The sequence below is a fragment of the Exophiala oligosperma genome (assembly GCF_000835515.1).
Source record: "Exophiala oligosperma strain CBS 72588 unplaced genomic scaffold supercont1.3, whole genome shotgun sequence".
Classification (NCBI taxonomy): domain Eukaryota; kingdom Fungi; phylum Ascomycota; class Eurotiomycetes; order Chaetothyriales; family Herpotrichiellaceae; genus Exophiala; species Exophiala oligosperma.
The window spans coordinates 266685-284144 of NW_015622820.1; the positions used below are offsets into that span (position 1 = coordinate 266685).

Here is a 17460-nt window from a genome sequence, read left to right on the forward strand (position 1 = left end):
ATCAGTGACCGGAATGGAGAGAGAAGGATGCGGGTTAAGCTACCTGGGCACGGATACCTACTTTTGTGTTTTGGGGGGGTCACCAGCGCGAACTAGGCGTACTAGGCTCACTGTTACAAGTATAAGGGCTATGGACCCTTCTAGGGCGGCCGCCTATTGTACGGAGTACATATGCGGGCAAAAGACCTCAAGAAGAGCCTTGCTTACCTTAGCCTTGTGTTGCCTTGTCTGTGATTCCCTGCCTCACCATCTCCAGTAGTCACAACCAAATACTCTCGAAATCCACTTCTCCTCCTCCGCCTGCGCTACATACCTGACATTTTCCTACTACTCGTACACTCTACATACTACTGCTGGACAGACACTTTATCAGTCTAACTGGTCATATTCTACCAACCGTTACTCCTGGTGTATTTTTTCGCTGCTGAGCTGGGCAACGTTCCATTTACCACACTCCATCCCGCCCCCCAATCAAGTATTGTACCATCCTTGCTTGCTGGATCATCAGCGACGCGCCCGTTTGGTTATCCAACCACCGTCTGTTCCACCGCTTCAGGCGCCATATATTCATCAACACTAGTGTCAGCCTTGGTTCATGCCTGACTGATTCAAAGCCAACAGTTCTCTCTCCCAAATATTCCCTCTTTGCTCATGGACCTCGATTTCTTCCTACTTTCATGATCACGCCTAGACTCTACACCGAACAATCCTCGAGTCGCTGTCTATTGAGTGGTGTCACCTGCGCCGGGCTTTGCGTTATTACCACACCCCTCTTCACCAGCGCATATACTCGGTGTCATCTTGCCTTTGTTAATTGCTGAAACCCCCGCTCCGCCTCGTTCTCCCAACCTTCCTCCGGCCGATCACATCCGAAAACCAAGACCACACGCGAACCGCGAAGTGTACTAGGGGTCCAACATTTACACGGATGATCAGAAAGAGACACATCACGGCCCTGGCGGTTCGTCGCTGCCCTCCACCATCATGAACCCACAACAGTTTCAGAACATGGCTGCGATGGGGAGGGGCATGCCAAACAATATGCAGCAGATGGCTATGCAGATGGGCGGTCAGATGGCACCTCAGATGGGAGCGCAGATGGGCGGGCAAATGGGAGGCCAGATGCGAGGCCAAATGCCCGGAGGGATGCCTCAACGCGCAGGAGGACAGATGACTCTCAATCATCCCTCCGTCCAGCAACATATTTTCGACTTTCTCAATTCGCAGGGCCCCTATACCGGCTGGCAGGCCAACGTCAGTGTAAGAGAACGTGCTGGTCAGGTCAAACTGCTTGTCGACTCGCTCCGTCTGGTCCAGCCGCCGGTCGACTTGCACCGTGCTATCGAGGTTGCCCTGCAATTCGAGAGAAATTGTTTCACTCAAGGTGCCAGCCGAGAAGATTACGTACGAGCATGCAGCGACAAATTGGGCCGGATTCGCGACAGGCGTGCTCAACAGATGAATCAAGGTGGCACGGGAGTCATGCAAGGCATGCAGATGCCAATGCAACAGAACATGCAAATGCCCAACCAAAACTTCGCTCAAATGCAGCAGATGCAGAATATGAACCCTAATATGGGCATACCGCCCCATCTGTTGCAGCAGCAAATGCAAGGGTCACCAATGATGAACCAGCAGCAACAACCCGTCAAACCAGCGCAAATGAACCAGCCTCAGCCCGGGATGCAAATGAACATGCAAGCGAACAATCAACAGAAGCAAGGCCAAGTCGCTGAGCTGACTGCCGATGACAACAAGGCCATCAACCTCCGTGCGGCCGAACTTGCAAAGAGCACTCCCAAAGAGGAAATGAGGAGTATCGTCGAAAAGATGAACCCTCAGCTCAGGCAAAGTCTCAGTCAAAAGGCTGTTGATCCTATTATTTATTACTTTCGAATGCTTGCGACGAAGGAGTTTCGCCGAGCCAAGCAGTTGGAGACTGGAATTGCTCCCGGTCAGATGAACAATAACGGTAACATGATGAATCAACAACAAGGTCAGCCCAAACAGATGAATCAAGTGATCAACGGCGGTGGGAATATGATGGGGGACATGGGCAGATTTCAAGGTCAACAAGCAGAGGGCTTGCGCTCCCAAGGTGAAGGGGAGTTGGTGGTCCCTGCTAGCAATGCTCAAGCAATGATTCCCGAACAAATGCGGCTTCAGCAACAGATGATGGCTAATCAGCAACGTGCGGGCCAACAAGGCCAGGGAAACATCAATCCGGCCTTCATTGCTCAGCAACAGCGTCTGCAAGCCGCTCAAGCAACAAAGATGCAGCAAGCTCAGCTACAAGCCCAAAACCAGGCCCAGGCCCAGGCCCAGGCTCGTGCCCAGGCTGCAGCAGCTCAGGCCCAAATGGCAAACCAGCGACAGAACATGCCTCAATCCAACACCCCATTGTCCGCGATCAATCGCCCAGTTGGTCCCAATGTGTCGGGGTCGAGTCCGGCGCAACCAGTCTCCCGGCCAGCTTCTGGTACACCGATGATGAATCAACAACAGATGCAGATGAATAATGGCATGCAACAGCAAGGCCAGCAGCAACAGATGGAGCAGCACAAGCGAGAGCAAGCACTCGCAAATTTTCCAGCTCCGTTGCAAGCAATTCTGCGACAAAAGCCGCAGAGTGAATGGAAGAACATTCTAACACAGTTCCAGAACAGTGGCAACATGAGAAGGAGTCTGTCTCAGCAGCCCCAAGGAATGCAAAACCAGCAGCAACAACAACAGCAACAGCCTTCTCAAGTCCAGCAAATGCAAAACGGTGCTTTTCTCGGCGGCGGCAACGTTGGAGGGGCCCAGATGATGCAGTCTCTATCGCAAGGAGCCATGTCGCAACCCGGGGACATGAATGCAATGCAATCACAGATGCAGCAGAATCAAGAGATGATGAGGCAACGCCAAATGGCTATGCAGCAACAGAAGCAGCAACAGCAGCAACCTCAAAATCAAGGCCAGCAGCAAGGCCCCAGACAGCAGTTGAACTCGCAACAAATGAAAGTCATGGACCAACAGCCTGTGCCGCCGGCTGTCTTCAACAATATCAGACAGCATGCAGCAGTGCCCGAAATGAGGACGTGGTATCAGCTAAAACAATGGCTGATTCAAAATCCAGTCCCGAATTGGCCAGTCTCTCATGTACTTGACATCCAAGCCTCTCATTTTGCTCATATCATGAGAACTCGCAGTCAGCAGCAGCAACAGCAGCAACAGCAGCAGCAGCAGCAGAACAACGGCATGCCTCAAGCGCAGCAAATGCAACAAGTCCAGCAAATGCAGCAGGGTCAGGTACAAGGAACTCCTACGCAACCTCCCATGGGTTCTGGGCTTCCGCGATTTCCAAATCACATCGATCTGCAAAAAGTTCGAGCAGCAAACCCACAATTAGCGAACAGAAGTGACGAGCAGATCCGTGCTCTGATTATGCAGCGGCAACGTCAACAACAAGGTCAGAAGCAAGTAGCCCAGCAAGGTGGTGCGCAGGGTATGTCTCAGCCAATGCAATTCTCGACATCCCAGCAAGGACAACAGTTCCCCATGCAGCCGCCACAAAATCAGCAAAGTCAAGCACAAGCTCGTCCGCCATCTGGCCAAGCAGGATCACAGCCTCGGCCGTCGCCGTCACAGACCGATAACAAAGCCATCAAGCGTCCCAGTGATGACGATGTAGTTGAGATACAAAATCAGACCTTTGGCAAACCACCACAACTGCAGACTGAGAACAAGTTTCCGCACTTATCAAAAGAGCAATATAATCAACTCGATCCAGCAAAGAAGCACCAGTACTTGAATTTGCAACGAGAGCAACAATTGCGGAAGAGACTATACGAAATCATGAAAGAGGTTCAATCGAGCATGCCTAAACTGCGGCCGATCCCAAATATGGACCCGGCGAGCAAAGAGCGACTGACGAGGATGTTGACTTCGGACAATGTCAAGAACATGGTTGGCAGATTTGACGCTTTTCTTGTGGCTTGCTATCGCATGGATCAGAACGAGGCCACTCTCAAGCAGCTTACCGCACAGAAGATTCAGCTGATGTCACAGTACAAGCCAGATGCATACCAAAGAAAATCATTCGAGGTTGTAGACAATTTCAGCATTACTCCTGAGACAGCAGAAGCCATCATCAACAATATCATGGCAAAGTTCCAGCAAACTGTTGCAACGATCCCTCAGAATAAAGCACGAGCACAACCAGCCCAGCTCACTCCCGAAAATCTCAACCTCTTGCAAGCGCAGGAAGCTGAACGAAAGAAGGCACTCAAAGCTAACCAGGCTCCGCCCGCCCCGACGTCGTCTCAACCTCCCTTCCAGATCGGCGACAAGGGTCAAGGTGCCCCTGCTTGGTATGGTACTCCGGGATTGAAACAGGAGGACTTGAAGCTGCCAGCGGAGCCCAAGAGGCGGAAGAAGAACCAGCCACAAGCTACAGGTAGTACGCCACCAATTGTGACTTCACCTCAACAGATGAAAACACCGAAAGCAACGCAGATTTTCAGGTGTCCCGTGCAGGGCTGTGAACACAAACTCAAAGGCTTTGCTACCCAGGCCGAACTCGACCAACACCACAACGTGACTCACAGGCTGGACATGGAACCTGTCACCGACCCTCTCGCATTCCTCAAAGATTCGTTGCGTTCGGCGCTGAACCTGGATGAAAATATGAAACAGATCAAGAAGCCCAAGACCGAGTCGAAAACTGCCACTATCAAGGGCGAAAGCGCCGCTGGTAATTCCGCGGCTAAGACTTCTCTTAGTGAAACTGACGACGACCCATGGAAACATACCAACATCACACTGGATCAGATGCGCATCGCCTTTGGCGGAGATGAATGGGAAGAATTGTTTCCTACACAGGAAAAGATTCAGGAATCCGAAGCCAAGTTCTACGAGGCTTATCGAAATACAAGCGAACGATGGCGGAAGATCAACGAAGGTCCAAACGGCGCGTTGACAGATACATCGACCGATAAGTCCAAGAGCCCCGAGACGAGCGATAAGGAGCTACCAGCTGTGAAGAGCAGGAATGCAGAGCCTGAGAAGAAGGAGGAGGACCCCTGGGTCGTCAGCCTCGAGGGCATCGAGGGTCTGGACCTCAGTAGCCTTGATGATATGTCTCCATTTGAAAACATAGGTGAGTATGATGGTGGCGGTATGGGGGTTTCGCCCTTTGAACACGTCGAGAAACCATTGTCGGCCGAACAACAATTTTTGAAGATGCACGGTATCGACATGGACCATCCGGAGAACTGGAGTCAACAACAAAGAGAGTTGGCCGAATTTGCAATGACATGATATGAATGACACTTGAGGTAATTTGGGGGGGTTTTCTGCTGATTGGGGAAGTTTGCGTTGCATGGCTTGTGTCTTTTTTTGGGTCGATCAAGGGATTTGTATAGTGAAACAAGGCAGAGGAGAGGCAATTTTGTGATGAAGAAATTTCGTTTTGAGCATGGTGTCTGTTGGGACATTTTGCTTCTTTTTTCCCCCCTGGCCTAGTCATGCATCAATTGTGAATGACATTGGAATACCCAATTCAAAGGGAGCTTTTCTTGTTCACTACTTGTTAAATAACATTGGGTGAAGGGGGGGCGTTTGTTTATCAGTGTTCTTGTGAAAGCAAGCAAGCAAGCAAACAGACAAAACACGACACGAATGATGATAGGGAGGGTTTGTGTTGCAACGTTTCTCAGGCGGGCCAAGTTCTTTTTCGACTTTTGGAATTCCCAAAAAAGGTGTCGGAGTTGATGACAATGATATCCTATTGACCTTGAGGTGTGTTTTATTTTTCCCCCTTCTTTTTGGCCTTTTTTCCGCCGAAATTCAATTATACTTGAGGTAGCCAAGGTAGAAGTAGCCTACTCCCCCGTAAAGTGACTGATGACCCTGCAGGGTATTTGTGTACTGCTTGTGTCTTGGTGTGTTGTGTGATATTTCACCATGCCCCGAGGGCCCTTGTACCGGAAGTACAAACCACGAGACCGGCTGGTCCTTGTATCTCCAATCTCCAATCTGCTAGAAAACTCCCCGTACAAAGCCCATGGGTATTTAGCACCAATGCAAGTGTCCAAGATCGCATCGCGACTCGACACTATAGAGTCAATTACTCGGGAAAAAAAAAAGGATGGAAAACCACCATGAACGCTTTAAACAAACCACTCCCCTGGCGAAAAACAAATGAAAAAGAAAAAGCGTATACAATCATCGATCCACGTGGTCCGTTGTAGGCCACACTCAACTGACCCAGTTCGCTAATCCACCTCGTCGTCGTCGTCGTAGGTACCTTCAAACCTTCCCTCGACGTAGTCGATGCCCAATTCCCGCAATTTGCCGACCATCCGATTCCCTATACTGACTTTTTCGAACCCGGCGGGAAGGCGTCGGCGTGCCCTAAACACCAAAGACGGTCAAGTCAGCAGGGGAGAAGCGCAAAGAGTAAATTTTCCACGGGTCTTTAGGGGCAAAGCACATACTTGAGAAAGTCCATCTTCACATTCCTGGCCTTGTCCTTCAGAGCAACCTGATCTCGATTGCGCAGTTCCGGGCCATCGGCGTGCGCAAAGTCCTCCTCCTGGATTCGGACCCAAAGGGGCCCGTTGACCAACTCGACCAACTCGATCAGGCGGTGGGTTTCGGCTTCCGTCCACCCTCTGCGGACCTGGACGGCGGCACCGCCGCGGAGTGCCCGGCTGAGTTGGGTGTTGCGTTTGGCTTCGGCGTTGACGGTGCGGACGTCGGGGAAAGGCGGCGAGGTGTCGCGACGAGAGCGACTCGAGGACTGTGCATGTCGAGGAGGCGGCGCGCTGGAAGGAGGGGCTCCGTGGGAGGCGGCCGGGGCACCCTTCTCAATCTCGACACTGATGCGTTGCCCGGACGGTTGAGCGCTCGCGCGTGTGGACCGCGGTTGTGTGCTTGTGGCACGACCGCCCGTCGGTTTCGAGGGCACCACGACACTCACGTTTGAAGAAGGAGCTCGTCGCGAACTCCTGTCCCAGGGAAGCTGACGACCCTGGGGTCCGTCAGACCGGACCTTCTTCGGAGGTGGCCTTGTATCGAGTTGGAACTCCTCCTCTTCAGACTCGGATTCACGTTCGATCGGTCGGGGCCTTTTGGTCGGCTTGGGAGGGTTCGCCGCGTCTTCGTCATCTGAAGCTTCGGTGAAATTGACCTTGTGAGCGTTGGGCTGACGATCGAGGAAAGATCGTTTATGTGGTTGGCTGGTGCCGTCTTCTCCTTGCCGTCTATTCTCTGGGCCATTCGGTTCTTGTTGACCCTGAAGAACGGACAGCACCATGCGAGTCTGCTGTGTTGATTCGATTTCCTGTGTGGGGTCTTTACACAACCAATCGGGCCCAGCTGGTTCCTCATCTTCATGGAGAAGATACGAAGCATTGTCATCAACATCTCCGGATTGTACAGCTTCTTCAACGACCTCTACAGCCTCCTGCACTATACCTTCAACGTCATCCTCTCCACTATCCTCTGCTACTGACGGGGACTGTGGTATTTCTCGTTGGTTGACGGCTTGGAATCCACTTGTGATCCCTCGTGGAGAGCTGTTCGGTTGCTCAATGCTGGCCTCAGATATCCTGGCCGAAAGCCTCTCTCGTAACTCCCTCAGTCTACCGGCATCTGTCGCGGGTCTTTGCCGTTCCGTCGTGACTACAGGCGATATCTGCTCTGTCGCGGCGGCGACATAATCCGCCGATGTTGTAGCTGCCATGTCGGCTAACTTCTTCGCATCCTCGAGGTCAGCGATGTCAATCGACTTGATGGCGTCAATGATCGTGTCGATACCACCTAATCCCCGGACCAAGTTGTCTAATTCTGCTTTGCGTGCCAGTGACCATTTCAAGACCTTTAAGGCAAAGTCCGGCCAAGGAAACTCTTGCCTAAGCCCATCGAGATCAAGCGGCTTCTGCGAATCAGTCCTGAAGTGCTTCCTTACTGAACTGAGGCGTTGAATGGCTTTAGGCCGCGTCTTTGTTGATGAATAGCCCTGATAATGATCGTGCTCGTCCCAGAAGACCTTTTTGGCCAATTTGTCCGGGTCAAAATATATTTCTGAGGCGAGCTTCTCCTGGGCTTCTTGTATGAAGACTTGAGTAACAACGTCAACACTAAGGTCGATAAGATCATCTGTTAACTTTGGGCTCAGCGGATAGTGCTTTGGACCTGCAAACGCGGATGGGACACGTTCATCGAGATCATCGTCTTCGTGACACATATCATTGTATATGTGTTGTGTGAACGTGGCTTGGTGTTCTGGCAATAGGCTGAACACGTGAAGAATCGCCGATGAGAGGTTCGCAATGTAGATGATCGGAAGGGTTTGGAGGGCAGGGCCTACAGCCACATCACGGATGTTGACTTTTCCTGCAATCTTCAAGACAATCAGCTCGGGGAGAATGAAGTCGCTGGTGCCGTATGTCTCCAGACCACCCAGAAATTGCGCCTCGCGACGACGAAATCGCAATCGTGGAGAAGAGTGTTGCTTCCACAGGGCGTCACAGTAGCTGTGGAGAGAATTGTCATTGAGGTTGTCAAATAGGGCAAAGACATTGTTCGAGTCGTCGTAGAGGTCGGCAAGGACATCAATAATCGCATCTCGATCGAGGTCCTCGAGGTCGTCTTCGGTATTCCGTGACGTGTCCGACCCAAATTGAATGGACGCTGAATCATGGGGAGTGTCCTGTTGAAGATCTGGTTCTTCGCCCACTGTACCTAGCCCTTGCACAACATGTTGCCATTGTTGATGGGCGCCAGTGATGTCGTGACTTCGTGCGCGCAGTGGCTGTTGGGCCGAGGTCGGTTGGGCGTGGAGAGCCGATGAAGATGATGGTCTGGGAGGTGAAATGGGAGAATTCTTCCGGCTAACAGAGCGCGCGCTTCGTAATCGTGCCATGAGTTGGGTGAAGATAGTAGGTGTGATGGCTATATCTTAGGGTTGCTAACCCTGAAGATGATGTAAGAAGGTCCAGAATCGATGTCGCTGGCCATTTGCTGTCACTCTCTCGTTGTCCTTTCTATTGTTGTGAGTCGTCGAGAACACGTGAAACAGGCGCCAATCTCGAAATGGTCTTGGCATTTCAACGCGTCGTCGCGTCGCGTCAAATCACTATGTCAGAATATGAGGGCGCCCAAAACCTGACTACTCACACCCCTTACCGAAATATTTACGCCCTTGACGACCAAGGAATAAGTTCATAGTCTGCGCTATCCCTTATTGAATCTGGCAAATGGTTGGTCAATATCTGCATAAGTCTAGTCAGGCGGATCTCATGAAACTGAGAGGCCAGAGTAACGGATAGGATGACTGGTCGTAATGATGAAGAGGTCGAATGTGGCCAGTGTATCCTGTACAACCTGTTATTAGGATTCAATGTACTACCTGCAGTGTTGTGCTAAATGACCAAGAAAGGCGAATCCTCCATGGTTCCCTTCTTTGGGATGGGACTTTCGCTGACCATCAGCTCGACTCTTCGTAACCATAATTCTACAACGAGCTTGAGCCGCGACAGCCTCCAAGGACTATTTCTTCTTGGCCATGGTTGCCATTCTAGCTGCCATTTTCAATATTGTAGTCGTTCCCTCCCGTTCCTTGTCCATAGCTTTCAGCCTCATCGTTTCGACTGCTTCGGCATGCCCTGCCGCATCATCATCCGCCGCATTCGACCCTGTCTGTTTCCTCCGTCGTTTGATGTTGCCCTTGCCATATATGACACACCATTCGTCCACATCGTGATCTACTGTGACGCCGGCACAGACTTTGGCGTGTGATCCCACCGTCACGCCGGCGAGTACGGTGACGTGAGGCTCGATCAAGACACCATCTTTGATAGTTGCTCCAGCTTGAATCTGTGAGCTGGCATGTATGAAGACATTCGATCCTATTGTCGTCTTGACCGGATCTATGTCGGAATTGTCGTCGTCTACCTCCTGACCTATCAGGGGGCTCGGTTGGGCACTTCCTCCCGGTGGCCTCCCAGATGAATCAGTAGTACTGGATGATGTCTGCACAGGACCTCCGATGATGGCTTTCTCTGAGATGATGCATTTGTCGCCGATTGAAAGCGGGCCGTGGACGCCTATGAGTTGAGAGCGTGGGTGGATGAGAATATGTTCACCTAGTGTGATGGCATGTGTGCCACGGACGTATGCACCCGGGTCGAGGTGTGTGGTTTGTCCTACAGTCACTGGCGGTCGCGTGACGGATGTCGTCGATTGAGATGGTTGATGAGCATGTTGAGTGCTCATTGTACTGAATGAATGAAGGATAACGAGGTGCCTTGGTGGGTGGAAGCGATGACAAGATGGGGGGATTGATTGAATTTCAGCCTTGTCGGGGAATCAAGGTAGAAGCGCGTGAACGAGGCTGAGGATCTGGACGCGTATTATTGGCCAAAACACGCCGACCAAGGGCCTGCATGGCATCCAATATCACAATATTCCCTTCCTCCGTCACACATATAGTCACTGATTCTGGTCTTATACAATTGAGCCCATACAGAAAACATTATTGACGTTCTGCGAGATGATCTTACGGTCATATAGAGCACCAGAAAAATGTCCTATTACAACGTTGATGCAATCTTGACAGAGACCCAGAAAATCCCTTGTACGTTTCAACTCGATGTGCCGGGACTTGGATATCTTGATGGCAATGCCGGAGGAATGGTAAGAAGAAACACGTCTTGAAGTTCTCGAGACAGGGGCTGAGATATCAAAAGATAAAAGCTGGCACGACCATCGAACTACCCATGTGGTTGGGTGTGATGCTTGCTGTGTCAACAGGGTATTTTTCTTGCCGTCTCTTAGGAGGTACGATACTGACGAATCTGAAGGAATACGCCTGGTTCTTCTCAGCTAGTCACGCTGAATTTCCCCGCGCCTCTTCAGCAACGAGTGATCAATGCATTGAAAGCGGACCCGAGGACGGTTGACTTGAGGGCTCAAGCACCACACTTTTATGCATTATCTGCACGTGTAATGGAACTTTTTGATGACCAGGCTGTACTGGACACGCTCATCGATGTAAGTAATTTTATTACGATAACCACGAGCGAAGTTGACGGCTTATTAACACCGGCACTAGACATTCAAAGCACGAGCGCTGGAGGTTGCCGATCAAGCACATAACCCTCGAGGAGCCCTCGGTGATGGTGCAGATTTCCTGCGTGGACTAGAGGAGACCGAGAGGCAGCTTTTCAAGGCTGCACATGAAGGGCCGAAAGCAGTGAAGGCATGGACGCAAGACCTGAAGAAGAACACTTAAAGTACTCAGGAGATGTAGTCAAGGATGCTTTGTATGGATCATGAATTGACGAACACTCAAGAAGCTTCTTTCTGCAATTCACAACCGGTGCTCGCCGTGACTCCCAGCTCGAATTCCACCCACAACCAATGATCAAATAAGAAAACAAGATATGGAGGTACCCTGGAATATTAACCAATACCGCCAGCAGCCTCCTTGACCTTCGCCTGCTCCGGCGCCTCGTCAACGAACGTCGGCGGCGCCACTTCATCCTGTAGGAAGCCCGGTGTGCTTTGGCCAATACCCATCTCCTGCTCAAACATCATGTCTTCTCCCAGTGCTTCGAGCTCGGCATCCAACTCGGCCTCATCCACGTCTTCAGGAACGTCATATGCTCGACTTATGCTCTCGTTGATTTCGTTGCCGATTTCCATCAGATCGGCCATCTCATCCTGCATTTGCTCGATCTTGTCGATGTTGATCTTGCCATACTGCTGTTTGAGCGCCTTGTTGGTGGTCTTCATCGCGTCCACCGTGGTCATGACATTTTTTAGGTTATCTTGCATCATTCCTGCTTGTTCCATATTCCATGACTGCTGCTGTAATTGGTCTCGTTGTGATTCGTACATCTTGCGCCGCTGAAGGACTTTGAGGGCTTTCTGTTTGATTGCCTGCTTGCCTGGGCCATCGCGCATCTTGCTCAGCTTTTGCTGGTACGTGGAGAGCTCGGCATTGATCTTGGCCAACTTGACATCGATCGAGTCTACCCTTGTATCTACCTGTCCCGGTGTTAGAAGGCACAAAGTCAAGAATGAGGGGAAAGGCGACGTGCATTTGAAATGGCACTATTGAGGGTGGGTTTTGGGGCAGTATTCTTAGATCCGAATAGACGATTCATCTCGATCGAACCATGTGCAAAGAGGTCTTTGTCATTGATCGCAGGAGCGGGATTTCTGGCGGAGTGGAATGTTTGGTGAGCAGAACATGAAGGCAGCCTGCGTCATTCCGAGTACACACCAGGCAGATTACCCAAGGTGTTTTTCCGATAATCAGCCGACACGAGTAGATCCAGTATCGAGCGTATGTTCTCAATGTACTTTTGTAGGTCCTCCGTCGTCGCAGATTTCGCCTGTCTTCAAGGTCTTGAAGACAGAATTAAACAAGCTTCTCGGCAATCCATACAACGTTCTACATGTAGTTGCAGTGAGAGCTCCGCCCGAGACTAAGATTCAATGAGGAGTGAGCATTTTCCTCCTTCAATCTCGTTCTCTGGACCACTGTGTATTCTGATGCATGGTCCTGGCCCGTTCTCTTACTTCTCAAAGACCAGAAGGCTCGGACATCTATATGCTATGTACATATACTCAGCATAGCACAGAAAGCATTCATGATAACGAGAGTTAGAAATAGAAGGTTCCCCGAATGCAATCCGTACTCGTACTAGCTTCGTCTATGCATTATGTAACCAATCTGCTCCGCCGTACTCACTCGTACTTAGGACGCTTGCTCGGACTACATGGGTCCTCTACACCCTTTATCATAATCCTGTTCACAACTCCCACGCTCTGTTAGACATTTTGTTGTCTTCGGCTTGCGATACGAAAGTGACACTCTTATCAAAGCTCGTCTGTCACAAACAGCCGCCTGATAGTGGCGTCGCTAAGAGCATGGCTGTCAACAACCTAAGTAGATACGGCGATGGCTACCGGAATCCCGCGGGCCCCGAGCCAGCCCAGCAAGCGATATCGTCCTTGCCATCTCCACGAATCTTACACGTCGGCAATATCCATAACGTGACATTACCATTCATCTTACCGGATCGTTTTACAAGGTTACGAAAGCCCACCTACAAAGATAAAATGCTGCCATGAGACGACAACTTCGAGACAGATAGACAAGCGTTGAACGGCATCATCATCGCTACTCAATTGTCACCACAATAATGGCTGCTTCTCTGCCCGTTATAGATTTTGCCGCTTTCATTGACCATGCTTCTTCGCCTGAAGAGAAAAAGGCCGTCGCTTTACAGATCGACAATGCTTGTCGAGAAGTTGGCTTCTTCTACCTCAAGAACCATGGCGTACCTATGAACCTAATTGGAGATATGTTGACCAAGTCACGGAACTTTTTCGAAACTGCAACGCCAGAAGAAAAGAAACGACTGGCCTTACGAAAGATTGCCGAAGGGGGAGACAATGCACGTGGGTTTTTGAAGATCAACAATCCCGAAAAGGGCTCGCACGAGGTATGATCGATTTTCCACATCCCCGACTGTCCCAACCATGTTTTCCTAAGGGCATTCTCCTTCCCACAAACAGGCATTAGATGTTTATCGCCCTGTCGAGACACGAGATCCACCATATACAACGGGCATGGGTCCCAACCAATGGCCTTCAACCCCGTCTGACTTCCGAGAGACCGCGGAAGAATATATTGAACGCTTGGAGACTTTGGGAATTCAAGTCATGAAGGCTATAGCGATTGGACTCAAGGTGGACGAGAGCATTTTCCTCAACCGGATCAACAAAGCATTCTGGAACCTTCGTATCCTGGGTTATGAGGGACGGAAGGAAAAGTCCAAGGAACAAGCAGGTATTGGAGAACATACAGGTATGAACGAGAGCTCTAGCAACGACGTCTAGAAAACCCTGCTAACCAGAAATTTTGTAACCGGCAGACTTTGGTATTCTGACATTTCTCTTGACCGACTCGAACCCCAAGTCTCTGCAAGTACTCAGCAAATCTGGAGAATGGATCTGGGCTGACCCAATCGAGGTAAGAGACCTTTTGCCTTCGTGTCATATCAGCCAAACTGCATCATCATTGGGCCCGGAAACTGACCTTCCTACTTTGGGTGTGTAGGGCTGCTATGTCTGCAACATCGGCGACATGCTGCACGAATGGACCCGTGGGGCATACAAGTCAACCCTGCACCGCGTCTGCCACAATGCCGAATCATTACGAATCTCGATACCGTTCTTCTTCGACCCTAACTGGGACGCATTCATTTCTCCCGTGCTCCCTGCTGCAGAGGGCGTCGTTGACAGGGACGAGGGGATTCGGTACGAGGAGAAGTTTGTCAGGTCGGTCGAGTATCCCCTATGGAGGGATTCACTGGTCCAAGCCAATCCGACCGTCGCGTCACAGGTGGCATAAACCCTGATAAAAGGGGCGGGATCTATGAAGATTCTCTTTCACCATCTAGGATCTTGTATCTAGTGTCAATGCATCCAAGGAGAGAAGGGCGTTCTTGTGAAATAAGAACAGTGATCAACAAAAATCAATTGAGAGGTGATGTTTGTGGGATGGTTTGTGTAGCGTGTGTGTTACGTGTGGAAACAGTAGATCTTGTCGATGCTCCCGTTTAGTGAGAAAAGTGTCGAGCATGGTTATGTATATGTTCATCGTCATTATTCTTCAAACGCAACTTCTCGTGTATGTGCCTGTGAACAGCCCTGCTTGAGGTGTATATCTAACAGTATTCATAACATCAGGTGTTTACTATACGTCCACAAGAAACAAACAGACTCCGAATCCTTGTTTTCTTGATGACCTGACCTTAATGGTTAGATGTTCATATCGTACGTGTACGTCGCTATACATCGTCAACCAACAGTGCAGTATTGATATAATCTCCACTTCATCGGCACCCACAAAAAACTGCCATTCTATCCACGGTATAAATATTTCAAGACTGAGAGAACATCCACTGACATGGACGGTTGACCTACGGTGACAACCATCCTTGCATTACCGTTTCATGACTGGTCAATTCAACAGTTGCTGCTGTCTTTGCTTGATCGTGGTATAGCAACTTCTCTCTTTCTGTATTCAGTGGAAACCAACATGAGACTCTTCTGCTCCCTTTGGGATCGGACCCGTGAACCACTTGCGAGCACGCAAAAAGTACCACGGCACGACGAGGGCCAAGAGACCACAGTAGAAGACGGGACTCCAGTTGAAGGTGTGAATGTTTGGTTTGGGGATTTTCGGGAATGCGAGGATTGGAAGAGTGAAGACTGTAATAGTGACATGTCAGTACTTTTTTTTCAAAAAAAAGGAGCACGCATCGCGCGAGTGGGTTTCGACATACCGGTCCACACTAAAGCTATCCATCTTACAGGTCTCGACCATCTTCCCAACGAGAATGGACCGGGTTTGTAATCTGGATTCTCTTCGTATATGCATCTGTACGACAGTGATTGTTAGAAACCAAAATTTTGGGAGGTGAAAGGTCAAGGACTCGAATGTTTTCGAGTTTACTCACCTCATCAACACAGGCATCAGATATGCCGTTGCTCCAGCAAGCGAAGAGCCCGAGAAGAAGGCATGGAGAGCCTCGGAAGAACCCAACGAGATGAGACCCAAAAGAGCAAACACGGTCGACAGAGCGATGGTGGCGTTGATGGGTGTCTTGGTGACGGTGTTGACGTGACTCAACCAGTTGGCAAACGGCAAAGCCCCGTCACGGGCGTAGGCAAAGTAGACTCGAGTCCCGGCAGTGTTGTTGACAAAGACGACACCGAAATTGGACACGACTGTACAGATCCAAAGTAGTTTCGTGAAGCCTCCGTTACCTATGGAGAGTTGCAAGATGGCACCCAAGGGTTGACCCAAGGGAGATGCGAAGATGGCGTCAATGTCGGTCGAGGCATAAGCCAGGACGACGTTGAAGATGTATCCCAACACCGCCACGCTGAGACAAGACACCCACATGGCTCGAGGTACCACGCGAGCGGCGTCTTCGGTCTCTTCGGCGAGATGGGCTGTGTGAGATTAGAAAAAGTGTCAGTTTGGTGTGTGTGTGTGTGTGTGTGTGAAAGACCAAAATTAAACAGCGCGAAGAAAAGCAAACGTACCAGTTGAGTCATAACCACTAATGCACCAACAAGGGACGAGGAACGACAAGAGAAAAACGAGTCCGCTGTTCGACCATCCGGTCTGGTTGTAGGAAGAGGTGAAGATTTCTTTTGCCGAATTTGTACGGTGATTCTTCTTCGCGTAGATTGGCAAGGCGATGATCAAGACGAAGAATGTCAATGTTCCTAACCAGACGAAGACGTTGCTGATACGACCCAAAACCTTACTAGGAAGGACCATGACCAGTGCACACCTAGCGTTTCAATCAGTAAAGGATGTCCATCGCGCCGTGGTCTGAGTGGGATCCGAAAAAACTAACCCGATCACGGTGGCCAGGTAGATCTGTGTAGAGGTACGTTTGTCAGCCAGTGGTTCACCAAACAGTTCCTGCACTGAGAACATGGACGTTGACTTACCAAGTACGTCTGCCAGTCTGTAGGAGAGAAATCCGGATGAAACATGACCACCAAAGCCTGAATCATATCCGCTTGGGTCATGAAAAAGGACGCTCCACCAAGAGAGCATGACAAAACCATGCACCATGCCTGTCAATTTCTTGTCAGCGTTTTGCTGATGCCCCCTTTCTACATGAAGCGAGGATGTCTGACGTACAGTGACCCAACAAGCAATCTTTTTCAGCTTTGGAGATGCACAACGATAAGTCCTGTTTTGAGACATATTATTAGACTCCACACTCGCTCCCCTTTGACGGTGATGGTGGTGATGGCTTGCTAGCAATAACATACCAATAATACCTATCATAGAAAAGCAAACGTGTCAGTCAGCGGTTGACATCTTGAAACAGATGGTTGAAAACTAGGTAGGAGGTAAGTACTTACAATCCTCCAGCAGTTGGCATTGAAGAACTCATCTCGGCCAGAGCTAGGACCTCCATCATGATGAAGACCACGGCAGTCAACCAACCCCATGTCATGGATACCAAGCCTAGGTAGCCCAAGCTGTACCATATGGTTCCTTTTTTTTACCATGATGAGCCTCTGGATTTGCTTTGCGTAACAGACAGAGGGCAAGAAGAAGGGGGGAAGAAGGGAACACACCTCCGAGACTAGGCAAAAGACCTAGACCAGTGAGACAAAAGGCAGTCATGGACCAAATGTTGAAACCTCTCTTCATGTGTTGTTCATAACCCAAGTCCTGTAGACGTTCATCTTCAATGTCGATCGCCCTCACACGTCCATCGCTGATGGATCCAGCCGGGGATGCTGCGAGCGTACTCTTGGTCTCTGGTTCTTTGGACGACATTGTGAACAGTCAACGGCCAGTCTCGCGGGAGAGAGCGTGTGTATCAGGTCTGGTCAGAGAAAGAAAAAGAAAGAGAC

The 17460-nt window shown here is 50.2% G+C and overlaps 6 protein-coding genes across 6 annotated transcripts; 3 read left to right on the forward strand and 3 right to left on the reverse strand.

The window, feature by feature from the left end:
• Positions 1-242: 242 nt before the first annotated feature.
• On the forward strand, positions 243-5883 carry PV06_02940 (uncharacterized protein). Its single transcript, XM_016403685.1, has one exon. It carries the CDS (start codon positions 985-987, stop codon positions 5299-5301), a length of 4317 nt encoding a protein of 1438 aa, XP_016264690.1. The 5' UTR covers positions 243-984; the 3' UTR covers positions 5302-5883.
• A 261-nt stretch (positions 5884-6144) lies between these two features.
• Positions 6145-9012, reverse strand: PV06_02941 (uncharacterized protein). Its single transcript, XM_016403686.1, has 2 exons — positions 6480-9012; positions 6145-6396 (listed from the first exon to the last, which is right to left on the reverse strand). Exons 1-2 carry the CDS (start codon positions 8909-8911, stop codon positions 6258-6260), a joined length of 2571 nt encoding a protein of 856 aa, XP_016264691.1. The 5' UTR covers positions 8912-9012; the 3' UTR covers positions 6145-6257.
• Positions 9013-9362: 350 nt separating this feature from the next.
• PV06_02942 (uncharacterized protein) lies at positions 9363-10289 on the reverse strand. Its single transcript, XM_016403687.1, has one exon. It carries the CDS (start codon positions 10261-10263, stop codon positions 9538-9540), a length of 726 nt encoding a protein of 241 aa, XP_016264692.1. The 5' UTR covers positions 10264-10289; the 3' UTR covers positions 9363-9537.
• Positions 10290-10483: 194 nt separating this feature from the next.
• PV06_02943 (uncharacterized protein) lies at positions 10484-11281 on the forward strand (the record flags this gene model as incomplete). The annotated part of the gene is made up of 4 exons (XM_016403688.1): positions 10484-10683; positions 10737-10801; positions 10851-11040; positions 11102-11281. The coding sequence occupies exons 1-4, from the start codon at positions 10573-10575 to the stop codon at positions 11279-11281; spliced, it is 546 nt and encodes a 181-aa protein (XP_016264693.1). The 5' UTR covers positions 10484-10572.
• PV06_02944 (uncharacterized protein) lies at positions 11193-12294 on the reverse strand. The gene is made up of 2 exons (XM_016403689.1): positions 12093-12294; positions 11193-12039 (listed from the first exon to the last, which is right to left on the reverse strand). Exons 1-2 carry the CDS (start codon positions 12156-12158, stop codon positions 11452-11454), a joined length of 654 nt encoding a protein of 217 aa, XP_016264694.1. The 5' UTR covers positions 12159-12294; the 3' UTR covers positions 11193-11451.
• Positions 12295-13202: 908 nt separating this feature from the next.
• On the forward strand, positions 13203-14642 carry PV06_02945 (uncharacterized protein; the record flags this gene model as incomplete). Its single annotated transcript, XM_016403690.1, has 4 exons — positions 13203-13505; positions 13579-13870; positions 13938-14035; positions 14123-14642. The coding sequence occupies 4 exons, from the start codon at positions 13203-13205 to the stop codon at positions 14414-14416; spliced, it is 987 nt and encodes a 328-aa protein (XP_016264695.1). The 3' UTR covers positions 14417-14642.
• Positions 14643-17460: the final 2818 nt, after the last annotated feature.

Excerpts from the sequence above, each read along its gene's own strand:
- PV06_02940 (XM_016403685.1), top strand. The coding sequence starts at position 985 with ATGAACCCACAACAGTTTCAGAACATGGCTGCGATGGGGAGGGGCATG.
- PV06_02941 (XM_016403686.1), bottom strand. The coding sequence starts at position 8,911 with ATGGCACGATTACGAAGCGCGCGCTCTGTTAGCCGGAAGAATTCTCCC. Across the intron at positions 6,397-6,479 it reads GTGAAGATGGACTTTCTCAA|GGCACGCCGACGCCTTCCCG; the intron begins GTATGTGCTTTG and ends TTTGGTGTTTAG.
- PV06_02942 (XM_016403687.1), bottom strand. The coding sequence starts at position 10,263 with ATGAGCACTCAACATGCTCATCAACCATCTCAATCGACGACATCCGTC.
- PV06_02944 (XM_016403689.1), bottom strand. The coding sequence starts at position 12,158 with ATGAATCGTCTATTCGGATCTAAGAATACTGCCCCAAAACCCACCCTC. Across the intron at positions 12,040-12,092 it reads TCAATAGTGCCATTTCAAAT|GTAGATACAAGGGTAGACTC; the intron begins GCACGTCGCCTT and ends ACACCGGGACAG.